A 12,405-nucleotide genomic window follows, 5' to 3' on the forward strand; every position below is an offset into this window, starting at 1 on the left:
ACCCCTGCCTGCACTGGGATTTGCTCAGTGTCAGAAGGATTTATTGCCCCCCACTCAGGTTTTATGGTTTTATTCCCTTTCCATTCATCTTCCCATGACCAGAGCCCTTTTTTCCCCACAGCATTGCATCGTCACCACCTCCCCTTGTTAATTCCAGTTGTCCCCACACACTCCTGCCACACTTGCTTTAGTTTTTCACCCAGGTTCATGGAAGTGAACCCGCAAACAAGGCTGCAGCGAGTTCCCTCTGCAAAGGTTTCTGTGGGTGATGCTGGGTAGAATCGGGCCGACCATCCCCTTCTGATGCTCGGGGAACCCGCTCGACCGAGGCCCAGGAGATGCCCCTCTCCAGCGGGGCGCTACCAGGATGCTCCAAGCAGGAGGTGACGTCCCAGTGGGGGGGACATGAGGAGAAGGGCTGAGACGCGGAGGAGCTCTCCTGCGTGAAGCATGTTCGGGGGGAGGGAGGGGGCTGCAGGTTGACCTTCCCATTCCCTAACTCCCCCTCTGCCCATCGCTAGCCCATGGGTGCCCCCCTCCGCCCCCTGCCCGCCCCTAGTCCATGGGTGCCCCCCCCCGCCCTCTCCTCCTCCCGCAACTCCAGCGCCGAGGAAGCCGAGCCGGAGGCAGTGCTGAGCCGGATATGCAGCGACTCCCCGCATCCCTCCTTGTGAGTATCTCTTGCTCCTTCTGATGCCTTCGGAGGAGACGGATGGACGGACGGACGGGCAGTCAGAGGTGGACTAGTTTCTCCTATTTGCAAAGCTAGGGTGGAGAGGAACCTCTTCCAATATCCCTTTCCCCATCCTCTGTCTAGATCTCCTCTTCCCCTCCTCCTCTCCGGCCACAATATTCTCAAAAAAAAAAAAAAAAAGGGGGAGGTAGGGGATTGGGGGAGGGGGGGCGGAACCTGCTGGCAGGTAGAGGGAACCGGGAAATGCAACCCCATTTGGAATCCCGCAGAGACTAGGACTCAGGGAAAAAAGAAATCCCCCCCAAAATACCCACTTTCCCCAGGAGAGACGGAGGGAGGGCGGAGGGGCGGGTTGCTCTGCCGCACCGGGAGACCCGCTCCGCCCGCAGCCGAGCCACCAGCTCCCATCCCGGCATGGGACAGAGAGGAGAAGGCCCCGATAGTCAGACCGACAGACAGACAGGCGCGCAGGGAGGGCTGCGGGTGGCTGCAGCGCGGCCGGGCTGGCAACCCCCCTGCAGCCCCCCGGCGCCTCCCAAGTGTTTCTTTCTGCTTTTATTTGACTCCTTTTTCTAAAAAAAAAATAAATAAAAAAAATAAAAAAAATATTTCCCCACTGGTGACTCGGGCTCGGGTCATGCAGGACAGCGGGCAGCGGAGGGGGGAGGATGTGGTAGAGAGGGAGGGATGGTCCTGCCGCTGCCCGCGTCTCTGCCCCCGCCGCGGGGCCGGAGCCGGCGGCAGCTCCGCGCCGAGGCGGCGGCGTCGTGGTCCCCGGGTGTAGCGGTGCTCCCTCCTCCCCCTCCTGCCTGCCCTACTCTCCTCCCTCTCTCCTCTCTGCCCACTCCCTCACTCCTCTCCCCGCTCTCTCCTCTGTCTCCCGGTCCCTCTCTCTCTCCTGCCTTCCCCTCACGTCTACCCTTTTCTGTTCCTTCCCCCCTTTTTCTTCTCCCTCCCCCCCACCTGGCCTTCCCATCCCCTCACCCCCATTTTTCACGGGGGTGCTTTCGCTTTGCCAGGGCAGAGCGCGGTGACGCCGCGGCAGCCACCACGGAGAGGACACAGGACCCCCCGCTGGGCCCGCCATGCCCCTTTGAGGGGGTGGCTTGGACCCCGAGACCACCCCAGGGTCCCCCCCAGGGCTGCTTCGCCTGCATCGCCAAGCCCCCAGCTCTCCGGCAAGCTTCGCCCGTCCTGTCTCCTTCTTCTGCTGTTTATCTCATGGAGAGCAAGAGCTGCAAAGGGGACAGCCTGCGACCGGCGGTCCCATGCAAGCACTCGGTGGAGAAGAAGACGATGACCAACCCTACCACCGTCATCGAAATCTACCCCGACACCACCGAGGTGAACGACTACTATCTCTGGTCCATCTTCAACTTTGTATACCTCAACTTCTGCTGCCTTGGCTTCATCGCCTTGGCCTATTCATTGAAAGTGAGTACTGAGCACAAGGCACGGGGTAAGGGGTGACCGGAGAGGGGGGAAGCGTTTGGGGGTTGCGCCTGATGTGAAACACATCTTTGCCACCCAAATGAGAGGTTGCAGCCAATGGGGACGGGGATGGGAAGAGCCGAGGTGTGTTTTGGAGCCTGGGATGTTACTTCAGGTGGGTAAGAGGTGCTTTGACTTGCTCCAAGCTCCTCTGTACCACAGCAGCAGCGTGACAGGCAGGCAACACAGGGCTGGCTTGGCTCGTGCTGCACCCACAGACACAGTGGCACTAGGTCCTTTATTCGGGATCCTGTCTGTTAGAGATCATCAGGATAGGACGCAGCAGCACTGGATGGTGAGGCAGAAGCAGTAAGAAGCAGCTGATCAGGATCAGCCATCGCCTGGCAAGTTGCAGGGGGGAAGCAGCTGACAAGGTCCAGGGCAATCCTGCCTGTTTCTTTCTTGCCCTCTCCCTAATTAAAACACCAGAGCTGCTGGCCAGCTTTCCCCACCCCAAGCCCTGTAATCCCCAGAGCAAGCCCTGACGACCTGCCAGCATCATGGGAATGCTGAGGAGGTGGAAGAGAGTGCAGGGGGCTTCCCACAGCATTGGGGCCGGGGGAATACAGAGCCATGTTGTTGGAGAGTGTGATGGCGTGGAGCACAGCCCATGATGGGAATGGGACCAGGTTATTATTCCTGGTAGCTGCAGGGGAGAGCAACTCAGCAGGGATGGTGCCTGGCAAACAGGCAGCCCCTTGGCAGCTGCCAGGAGTGAGGGGTTTGGGCTGCCCTCCCCTTCCCTGCCTGCCAGATGCAAAACTAACTGAATGGATGTGCAGAGAGCCCGGGGCAGCTGGGTGGCCTGGAGAGAAGCTAGCTGATTTGTTTTGGCAGGCAGCATTTAGAGGAAGGCCAGGGCACAGACGGGCTTCGTCACAGAAGCAGATCAATTAACCCCATCCAGCTCCCCTGAGCTGGACTGTGAGCACCCAGCACTGCAAGGAGGCTGCTCCCAACCCTGTCAGGGTCTCCGTCAGAAAGGCTCAGGGACCTGTGTCCTGAGCTCACTCAGCACCGGCACTGTGGTGTCCACCTCAGTCTCCCCTTGCCCAAAATGGGAGATGAGCACCCATCCACTGCCCATGCAGGAGGCATCACTGCTGCCTGGGTGAGGCATTTAATAACCTAAATCATGCCAGGGCGAAGCATCACCGAAAGCAGGATTGACCAAAGGGCAAACCCAGTCAATAGCAGCCTAACACAAGCGGGTGGAGGGAGTCCCTTAACACCTCCCTCTCCTTTAGCCAGCAAGGGAAGAAACTGGCTTCCTCCTTATTTTTTAAGCCTTTTCTCATCCGTATTTGCCTTTAATGATGGACATCTTTCACATAGAAGAGGCTACAAATGAGTATCTGGGTAGATGTGGTCCCTTGCTGCTGCAGCAGTGGGGCAGGAGAGCTCGAGGTCAAGGCTGACCCTTCCCCAGGAGACAGGACAAAGCAGGGTCTGCCACCTGTAAAGTTTTTAGAGGCTGGACCCTTCACTATCCCTGACATGGGGTGGAAGGAAGGTCAAAGCCCAGAAGTAACCCAAGGCCTTGCAACAGAGCAGAGGCATGGGCCCAGCATCTGTCTGCAAAGATCTAGAGGACAGAAACTCCATCATGAAAAAAAGAAGCAGTAGTGAAGGAAGACAAAAAGGCAAATTTGCTCCAAATCAGGGAAAGGAAAATAGAAGATGGCTGTCAAAAACGAGCCTCGGCTTTCGGACTGAGGGGCAGTAGCTGGTCAGATGTAACCACGGTACCCAAAAAGAGGTAATGCTGACCGGGTAGAAATAACTCTGCTCTGATCTTGGAGATCCCCAGTGGCTGTGACTCTGTGGCAAGGGGAAAATAGAAACAAAATGTTCCTCAGAGGCAGAGGACAGAGCGAGCGAGTGACTGAAGGGATGCTGAGTGCTCTCACGAGCTGCTGTTGGGATGGGCTATAAGAGGCAATGGGGATGGGTGATAAGAGGCAACAAGGATGCTGGGGCAGTAGCAGGTCTGTTGTGGGGAAGACTGATGTTCAGAAAGGCAGAATACTCACTCACAACTACTGCAGAGACCTTCACAACATCTTAGCTAGGCTGGATGTCAGGGTTATTTCTCTAGAAGCATGTTTTCATCTCTTTTACTGTCAATAATGTTTCTCCCGGAAGTTCAGAGAAAGCAGGAGCAAAAAATGCCCTGAGGACAGATGTCCCTTTAGACAGACTTCTCTTGTTCCTCTGCAATTAAATGTAAGGACAATTGAGCAGTAGATACTTAAGTCCCAGCCTTTCTAGGATGTCTGTGCTCTGAAGAGACTGACTAACGTGCTGCAGGAGTGAGAACAGTGGAGTGGCACCTTCCCCTCCCTGAGCCCAGCAGAGCCCTCGGCCAGTGGAGCAAAGGTTTCCTGGCTGAAGGACCATCAGTGCCCTGATGCCATTAAGCGGTTCCTGGGCTACACTTTTTACATTTCCTTTAAATAACTGAAACATCTAGCAACTTCAAGAATTCTTGTTTGCATTATCAGAAATACCATTTTCAGTTCCCTGTCATGAAGGTCATCTGCTTTTGACAGATTCATAATGTCAATAAAGCAGTACCTCCTTTGTATCCCAAGTCCACGAGGTGTTTCAGTATATATCTGAGCACACCCTAGTATTTCCACTGCTTTCAGCAGCATAATTCCCACACTGGAAGCCAGATATATGCTTGGTATACTTGAATATTAACATAAAGCTGTCTCCCTCCCCATGCCCTATTTTATTGGTTTCAGCCACATGTGGGAAAGCAGGCATGTCTGCCTGGCCTTTTGCATGAGAACTACAGCCTTCTAGATTTCTTTCTGCAGGAAAATGCTATTTCATGGTGACAACCATTTACTAAAAAATGCCAAAAAATGCTACCCAGCACCAAAGAATTTATGAAGAAAGAAACACATGAAGTCAGGTGAGGGCAGAGACTGTGACATCCAAGCCAAGTCCTCTGTGTGACAGACATCCCAGCCAAGCACTCTGAACAAGAGTGTGACTGCATGTCTCATCTTCATTTACACCAATAGCAGGCCAGATCCTCAGCAGCCACAGCTTGCTGGGCTGCAATGGTGTCACACCAACACATATATCCCTCCAGGGGTCATTTCTAGCACCTTAGGCTTCTCAAGGTCAGCCTCACAGAGTGCAAGCAAGGCACTTGCATCTAACTGTGTGTGGGGCGGGGGTGCTGGGGAAGAAGAGATCAACAGCAGGACCAGGAAGTTAGAAGCCCTAAAGTAACCTTAACCCCAGCTCAGCACAGATGTGAGGATCACTCCAACAGCAACACTTTGGATTCAGTTGGTTTTGATCAGAAGCAAATGTCATGGCCTGATATTAGGCAGCTCCCTCCCTCCCTCCCTCCCTCCCTCCTTCCCAGCTCCGAGCAGTAATGAATGATGCATCAGTGCCTGGTGGCAGGAGATCTCGCTTCAGTCATTAGGAGGTCTGTCTCTGGAGACTGGTGGGGTGAGCCAAGTCCTTCTCAGTGCCCATTATGCCATGAGGCGGTAGATCAGAGGAGCTGGGCTCTGAGATGAGCCGTGGTACAGATGCTTCTCTGTGGCTGTATAGAGATGAAGATGCCAAGAAGCCCTGCTGGCTTTTCAAGCCCCACCAGCAGCCCACAATGTTGCTTGCAGAATTTTCCTGTCCCTTGAGGTGACCGAAATATGTCGAGCTCTCTTGCCAGCTTTCTGCCCAGCCCTTAGCACACAGCTCTTGGCATGACTGCCTTCCCCTCTTACCACTTGTTGAACTTCCCTGTTTCGAGTTGAAGCAGACCAGCACAAATCCATAGCTATTTATTAACCCTGAGAAGCAGAGAAGCTGCCGCACCCAACCTCTCAGGCAGGCTCTCAGCCTGCTTTTCGGGAGGAGCAGGAGTTTATGGAGGTGGGTGAAATGCTGGGGTGACAGTCCCGTGACGCCAGTGCCGGTGTGGGGGAGGTATGTGGGCTGGAGAGCTCTTGAGCAATTCACAGAGCAAATAAATCCAAGGATCCCCTCCAGAGCTCCTTATGTGTAGGGACACAGAGCTCTCTATAGAAATGGATTTACTGACAACAAGCTGTGGACTGCCAGGCTGCCTTAAATACAGCCTCATTAGACTCGTTATCAACAAACCATTGGTCTTCTTCTGCAAGCTGAGGCAGCACTTTTTACTAGAGCAGCAAGTTCCCTGCTCCCAAAAATGAGAAGGTCCAAGCCCCAGGGCAGAGAGAAGGGAGGTGACTGCTGAGGAAGGGTATGTAACAACCAAGTGGACCACTGGGAGAGGAAGAAGAAGGTGAAACCTCAAGGGAAGAAAGGGCAGAGGATGGTGATCAGAGGGAGGAGAAAAAGAACCCTTGGGTACTGGCATGCTGGAGGTATGGGAGGATGTAGTAAAATGGAGATGTTGGAGGGCAAGGTGAGCCGCAGGGAGGTGACAGGCAACCATGGATGAATGGAAAGGCCATCACTGCCTTTTGCCCGTGGGAGAGGAGAAAGGTTTGCACGTTAGAGCACAAAAGCTGTATTTGTTTCATGTAAGGACAGACATGGAAGAAGAAAGAAATTGTATAACTTGTCAACCTGTATCAGAGGTGAGCTCTGCCTTGTCTAGGGTGGGATCTCCAAAGAGACCACCACACAGAGCTTTGGGGTGCCCAGGGAAACCCCATAGTCAGCAGAAGTAATTATCCTCACACACCAGTCATCTCAGTGCAAAGCAGGGCCAAAAATCCCCATCTAATTTTAGGCAAGATGAGGTCGAAGTGATGATAAGAGTCTGTGACTAAGTAAACACACAACCTGGGTCTGGGGTGAGGGTTCAGTCTGTGACCTTGAGGACCTGTCCCTGACCATGCCTCATCTCATTGGCTATGGAAGGAAGCAGCTTTCAGGGCTCCCAGAAGCTCGTGCACCAGCTGTCAGCACATTATGATGATGGTGGCCACAGGAGCATGAAAACAGGAAAAGCTGAGGCTAGGCTATGAGAAAGACACCAGCATCTCCTTAAGGACAAAGCAGGGAAGGAGCTGAAACACTCGTCTGCTCTCCAGGAGAGCTCCTCCATAGCTCAGCTCAGTTACCACAGCAGGACTTTAAAGGGAGACATCTGGAAGCACCTGAGGGTGCAAGGCCATGCAAAAGGAGACGAGGCTGCCCTGGAGAGATGTGGGAGTCTGAAGCTGTGAGTGGTTTGTAAGGAGAAACTCCTTTTCATTGCACTTGTGTGCCACAGGGGCCCTTGCACTTGTCTGGCAGTTAGAGGCTCTGCTGCAATATAAATGATAATGGACAATCAGGAATGATTTGCATGAGGGAGACCACTGAAGCTCTAGGTGCACAGGAAAGTACTAATGGAGGAGGGGAAGGGGACCAAGGACTCGGTGAAGGTGGGGATTCCAGATGGCCAAGGCCAGAACAGCCAGAGAAGAGCCAGGGCAGAAGTAGGGAAGGGAAAGGGCAGGGGGCTGCTGGAGATGGGGAATGCAGGCAGAACTCCGTGTTGGTAGGAGTGGGTGGATGGAACCATCTGGAGGTGCAGGGAGAGGAGGCCATTGGGTGCCCTTAGGTAGGAGTCAAAGGCAGCCATCCTACCATTGTTTGGGCCCAAAAAAATGAAAAGAGAAGAGATGGAAGGGACAAAAAAAGGAACTGTGAGGAAATGGTGGCATGGGGGAGAGGGCAGCCCCAGGCACCCCTCACTATGGATGCTTAGCAGCAGCAGCAAGACTGGAGCAGGGCCAAAGGGAGAGCCACGGGAAAGTCAAGAAGAGGTGCTGCTGAAGTGTGTTGTTAAAGCATTGGTCCCAAGTGTGAGCTGGTGGGAGGTGGGAGACACTACTGGGAGAGGCTGCTTGGAGCACTGGGAGAAGGCTGGGCATGGAAATTAGGGTGGCAGGGCACCCCAGGGATAGAGGGAACATGAGACAAGGAGTAGGAGAGAGCTCCTGGGGCCAAGAAGAACTGGCCCTACAAAGCTAAAGCGGCTTGGCTACAGGAGGGTTGCAGAGCTCGGTGTGCCGGCCATGCCGGTCTACTGGAGAAACCTCTGTCTGCCTGTAAACGCTGATGGCAAACACCTCCTCACCTGAGGCAGAGAGCAATTCTCCCAGCAGTGGCTGGGTTACAGGGGAGGAAGGGGCAAAAGGCATTTGCTCCGTGTAGGTTTTGCCTGAGGCAGCCCCACCGCTGGGAAGAAGGAAGTGTGTGAGAGCTTCAAAGAGTCTGCTGGGAGCAGCAGGCAGGATTTCTGGCCTGAATCCAGCACCCCTGGGGCTCTGGTTGCAAGGACCTCCTTGCTTCTCACCAGTGGATGAGAAGGTGCCAGATGCCTGGCGCTGCTGAGTCTAGGCGATTCTGGGAGGATGCTAAACTTACCGAATAATTTCAAATGTGAGTCATCCCGGACATTCAGCTGACACAAAAAGGCATGTGGGCTCCCATGCTGCCGGCTTGTTGCCTTCCCAGAGATCATTTCCACTGCTGAGAGCTCCAGCCGAGCATGCCACAGAGCCACATGCAGTTTTGTGACTGTCCCCTCTTTTGATCCCAGAAGGATGCTGAGCTGAGCACTCAGCAGTGAAGTGATGGGTGGGTGGCACCAGCTCCAGCTGCAGGCTCCCAGGAGCAGGGCACATCAGAGGCCGAGGGCATGGCACCGTAAGATTTAATATGAGAATAAAAACAGAGCTCTCATTCTTGCCCATGTGCCTGCCAGCACCGCGTCCTGTGGGCCTCATGCCAAAGGCAGCCTCCCTACCCTCAGTCTGGGATTAACGAAGATCAGGAGCTGCTTGTGCAGAGAGGTCCTCACTGGTGTGACAGAAGAGAGAAACATTTCTTGAGGGTCTGAGAGGTGGGTTTGGAGGCCCCATGAACCAGCATTGTTCTGGGGGAATGAGAGGTTCAGCAACCCTTCCCTACATCCAACAGCTTGTAGAAGGCTTTCAGGACAGTCCCATGCGTAAGCACCGCAGGAAGAAGAGAGAAAAAGTCTGTAAGATGTGGTCTGAATCCATCACAGAGTCTTTTCAGAAAGCTCCTGGTCGATAAAAGCCTTTTAATATTCCTCGGTATGACTCTGGTGCTGGTTTTTGCATCTTGCCACCAACATCTAGTGTCCAACTGGCAGTGCCCGGCAGGGCTTTCACTGCCGGGAGCAAGACAGGCTGTGAAGGGCACACAGCCCCCACCCAAGAGCGAGCAGTGGGGCAGGCCCTGCCAGACCCTGGGCTTGGATATGGAAAAGGGACAAGGGGTAAAGTCTCCTGGTTCTTTCGTCCTTGTGGCTCCAGCTGCCTGAGTCTGCTGAGTGCTGGCTGAAGGGGCAGCTTGGGGACAGGGACACATCCCTGCTAGGAAGGGATGGAGCCTGGCTCCTCATCTGCTGGGATCAAGCTGCAGAGCTGCTGCTGGTGGACAGTGCCATCAGCTGCCTGGCTGTGCCATCCACTGCCTCATGGTGCCATCCCTGCCTGCTAGTGGCATCGCTGCCTGGCTGTGCCATCTGCTGCCTTGCAATGCCATCGTAGCCATAGAGTGCCATGCACTGCCTGGCTATGCCTTCTGCTGCCTGGCCGTGCCATGCACTGCCTGGTAATGCCATCACTGCCTGGCAGTGCCATCTGCTGCCTTGCAGTGCCATCTGCTGCCCGGCAGTGTCATCTGCTGCCTGGTAATGCCGTCGCTGCCTGCCAGTGGCATCACTGCCTGGCAGTGCCATGCACTGTCTGGTAGCCTGGAGGAGGTGGGGACAGGCCACTGACATGAACCTGTGCAATCATTGCCATGCACTGCAGGGCTGTCCCAAGGCAAGCCCATGAAAGTCCCAGCCTGCAGGATATTGAAGGGAGCAGACTGTGCTGTCAGAATAGAGACGCTACACAAGCCGCATAAGACCTGCAAAAGGAAAGGAACTCATTAACCCAGGACTGCTTAATATGCTGGAGGCTTGTGCGCAACCCTGAAGCTGCAGTAGGATGCCGTGCCAGGCTTCACCTGCTCAGCCCCTCAGTGCAGATGGAGGCACAGGGATGCACATCGGAACAACAGCCAGTCTCCTCACTTGTGGGCTGGGTGAGCCAAAGCCTGGTGCTGCAGGACCAGGGGGCTACAACGCAGCAGGCACTGTGCTTTAGTGCCAGTGTGCCTGGGATGCACAACAGCATCTCAGTTCCCTTGTGGACCCTCAGGCTCAAAATTATACTGACGCACTCTGGGGACCACAGGGACCTGGTTTGCCTGCTTGGTAACAGCAACGGGTCACTCTTCCAGGACTTCTTCACTCCCAGAAATTTCCAGCCCACAGTACTTGGCTTCACAAGCTCAATCCATAGCAGAGGCAGAGTGCAAACCTCACCACAGGGTGTTTTATGGCACCCCAAGCATTCAAATACAAAGAGGCACAGCCCAGCCCTCATCTGCTGTACATATAACCATGTACAGGTGCAATGGCTTTGCATTTAGCCAACAAGTTATACCTTTCATACATAATACAATTACTTTATTTAATTATTTTTTTTGCCCCAGGTCCGGGATAAGAAACTCCTCAATGACTTAAATGGAGCAGTTGAAGATGCCAAGACAGCCCGGCTTTTTAACATCACCAGCTCAGCCCTTGCCACCTTCTGTATCATCCTTATCTTCATCTTCCTGCGATACCCTCTCACTGACTACTAGAGTGAGGCCAACAGCAGCGGCCGTCGCCAAAATGCCTCTATGCCAGAAGTGTCTGCAGTTGTTTCTTGTAGCAAGGACATGCAAAAAAACCTACTACACCTTGATTGCAAAAAAGAAAGAAAAAAAAGTACATAAATAAAAGTTATATTAGTTTATTAACCCAGCTGAGCATACCCTTCCTGCCCTAAAATGGTACGTGAACTGCTATAGGAAAGGGTTTCACTCTTGCACATGTACAGGGACAAAAATAGACCAAGAAATATTTATTTTATGGCCAACAAGCTGTATGAAAAGAGTGTGTGGAAAGCCCAGAGCAACACACGCCTAGTGGCAGACAGCTGAGCTCTGTGACCAGGGGGATCCTATGAAGCTGGAAACACATGCAGTGATGGATGGGGACCAAGGCAGGGCTGTCTCATAACATATCAGGTGTGTTCAGACCTCCCCACCATCCCCCAGCTTAAGGGGATTTCTTTTCCTTTTATTCTCTTGAATTTCATCCACTGGTTCAAACAACTCCCAACCCCTGGAGAGCTGAGGGTGTCAGGAAATTCATGCTGGGGAGCCCCAAAGCCTCTAGAGAAGCCCCAAAGTGTTAAAGGGCAGGTTTCTCCTTGGGATCTCCCAGCAGTGCTGAGAAGGAGGGCACCTCCTGGAGAACTCACCTAAGCCACCTAAGTGGAGTGCTACTGTATTTCTGTGAACAGTCAATAAAGAGATACCTCTGATATGTGATGCTGATGGGTTAATTCCTTCCTTACGAGGGCTGGGCTCGTGGTCTCTATGGGCTGGCAAGAGAAAATGCTAATGTCACCCGCAGCTGCTTGGGAGAGATTTAAAGCAAGAGCAAGGGATGCTGCTGCAGGTCAGGGCCACATGCAGCCGTGAAGGAGAGTGCAGATCCAGATTTGAGAGCAGAGACCTCAGTGACTCCTGTGGTGGAAGATCAATGGCAAGCAGACAAAGGCAGCCAAGTGGGCAGGTCGCCCCTGTCCTGCTTGGACCAATGTTGAAGATAGAAATAAATCGCCACAGTCTGAACATGCTGCTACTGCAGCACTTCCCAGGGTCAATACCAAAAGCCAGATTCAGAGATGAAGTGCATTTGCCACTGAACGAGGCAGGAGCTCAGAGCCCTTCCTGATAGCTGCCGGAGGCTGCCTGTGGGGCTGCAAATCAACATGCCCTGATTTGAAAACACCACAAATGAATGGCTAGACCAGGACTAAAATACAGCTTTTCAGCCCCTCTGACCCTTCATGTCATCTCATATGCCACAGCTGCCTCATCTTTTTCCAGCTGTAAGGTGACCTCATGCCAAGGGGCACCAGTCACTGCCATGGAACCGGGAAAAGGCAACATCACCCACCTTTGCACCCACCAGGAAAGCGAAGATGAAGCAAGAGAGAGGCAGTGTAGACAGGCTGTCATGGGACACTTCATCATCCGCTGAGTGCATGGCTAAATCAGGCTGTCTCTGGTCTGTGCTCAGTGAGAGATGTGCCATAGTGAGATGTGGGGGCAGACCATGAGGATGCTTC

General features: G+C 53.6%; 1 protein-coding gene across 2 annotated transcripts; it reads left to right on the forward strand.

Moving 5' to 3' along the window:
- The first annotated feature begins 402 nt into the window (after positions 1-402).
- Positions 403-11,599, forward strand: IFITM10 (interferon induced transmembrane protein 10). 2 transcript variants are annotated; one of them, XM_027674245.1, is made up of 3 exons: positions 403-670; positions 1,714-2,128; positions 10,715-11,599. In XM_027674245.1, the coding sequence occupies exons 1-3, from the start codon at positions 525-527 to the stop codon at positions 10,862-10,864; spliced, it is 711 nt and encodes a 236-aa protein (XP_027530046.1). In that variant the 5' UTR covers positions 403-524; the 3' UTR covers positions 10,865-11,599. The 2 variants fall into 2 exon arrangements, with proteins under 2 accessions (XP_027530046.1, XP_027530048.1); XM_027674247.1 differs by having other exon boundaries at positions 645-738.
- The last annotated feature ends 806 nt before the right edge of the window (positions 11,600-12,405 follow it).

The sequence above is a fragment of the Neopelma chrysocephalum genome, unplaced genomic scaffold (assembly GCF_003984885.1).
Source record: "Neopelma chrysocephalum unplaced genomic scaffold, ASM398488v2 Primary Assembly neopelma1_24, whole genome shotgun sequence".
Classification (NCBI taxonomy): domain Eukaryota; kingdom Metazoa; phylum Chordata; class Aves; order Passeriformes; family Pipridae; genus Neopelma; species Neopelma chrysocephalum.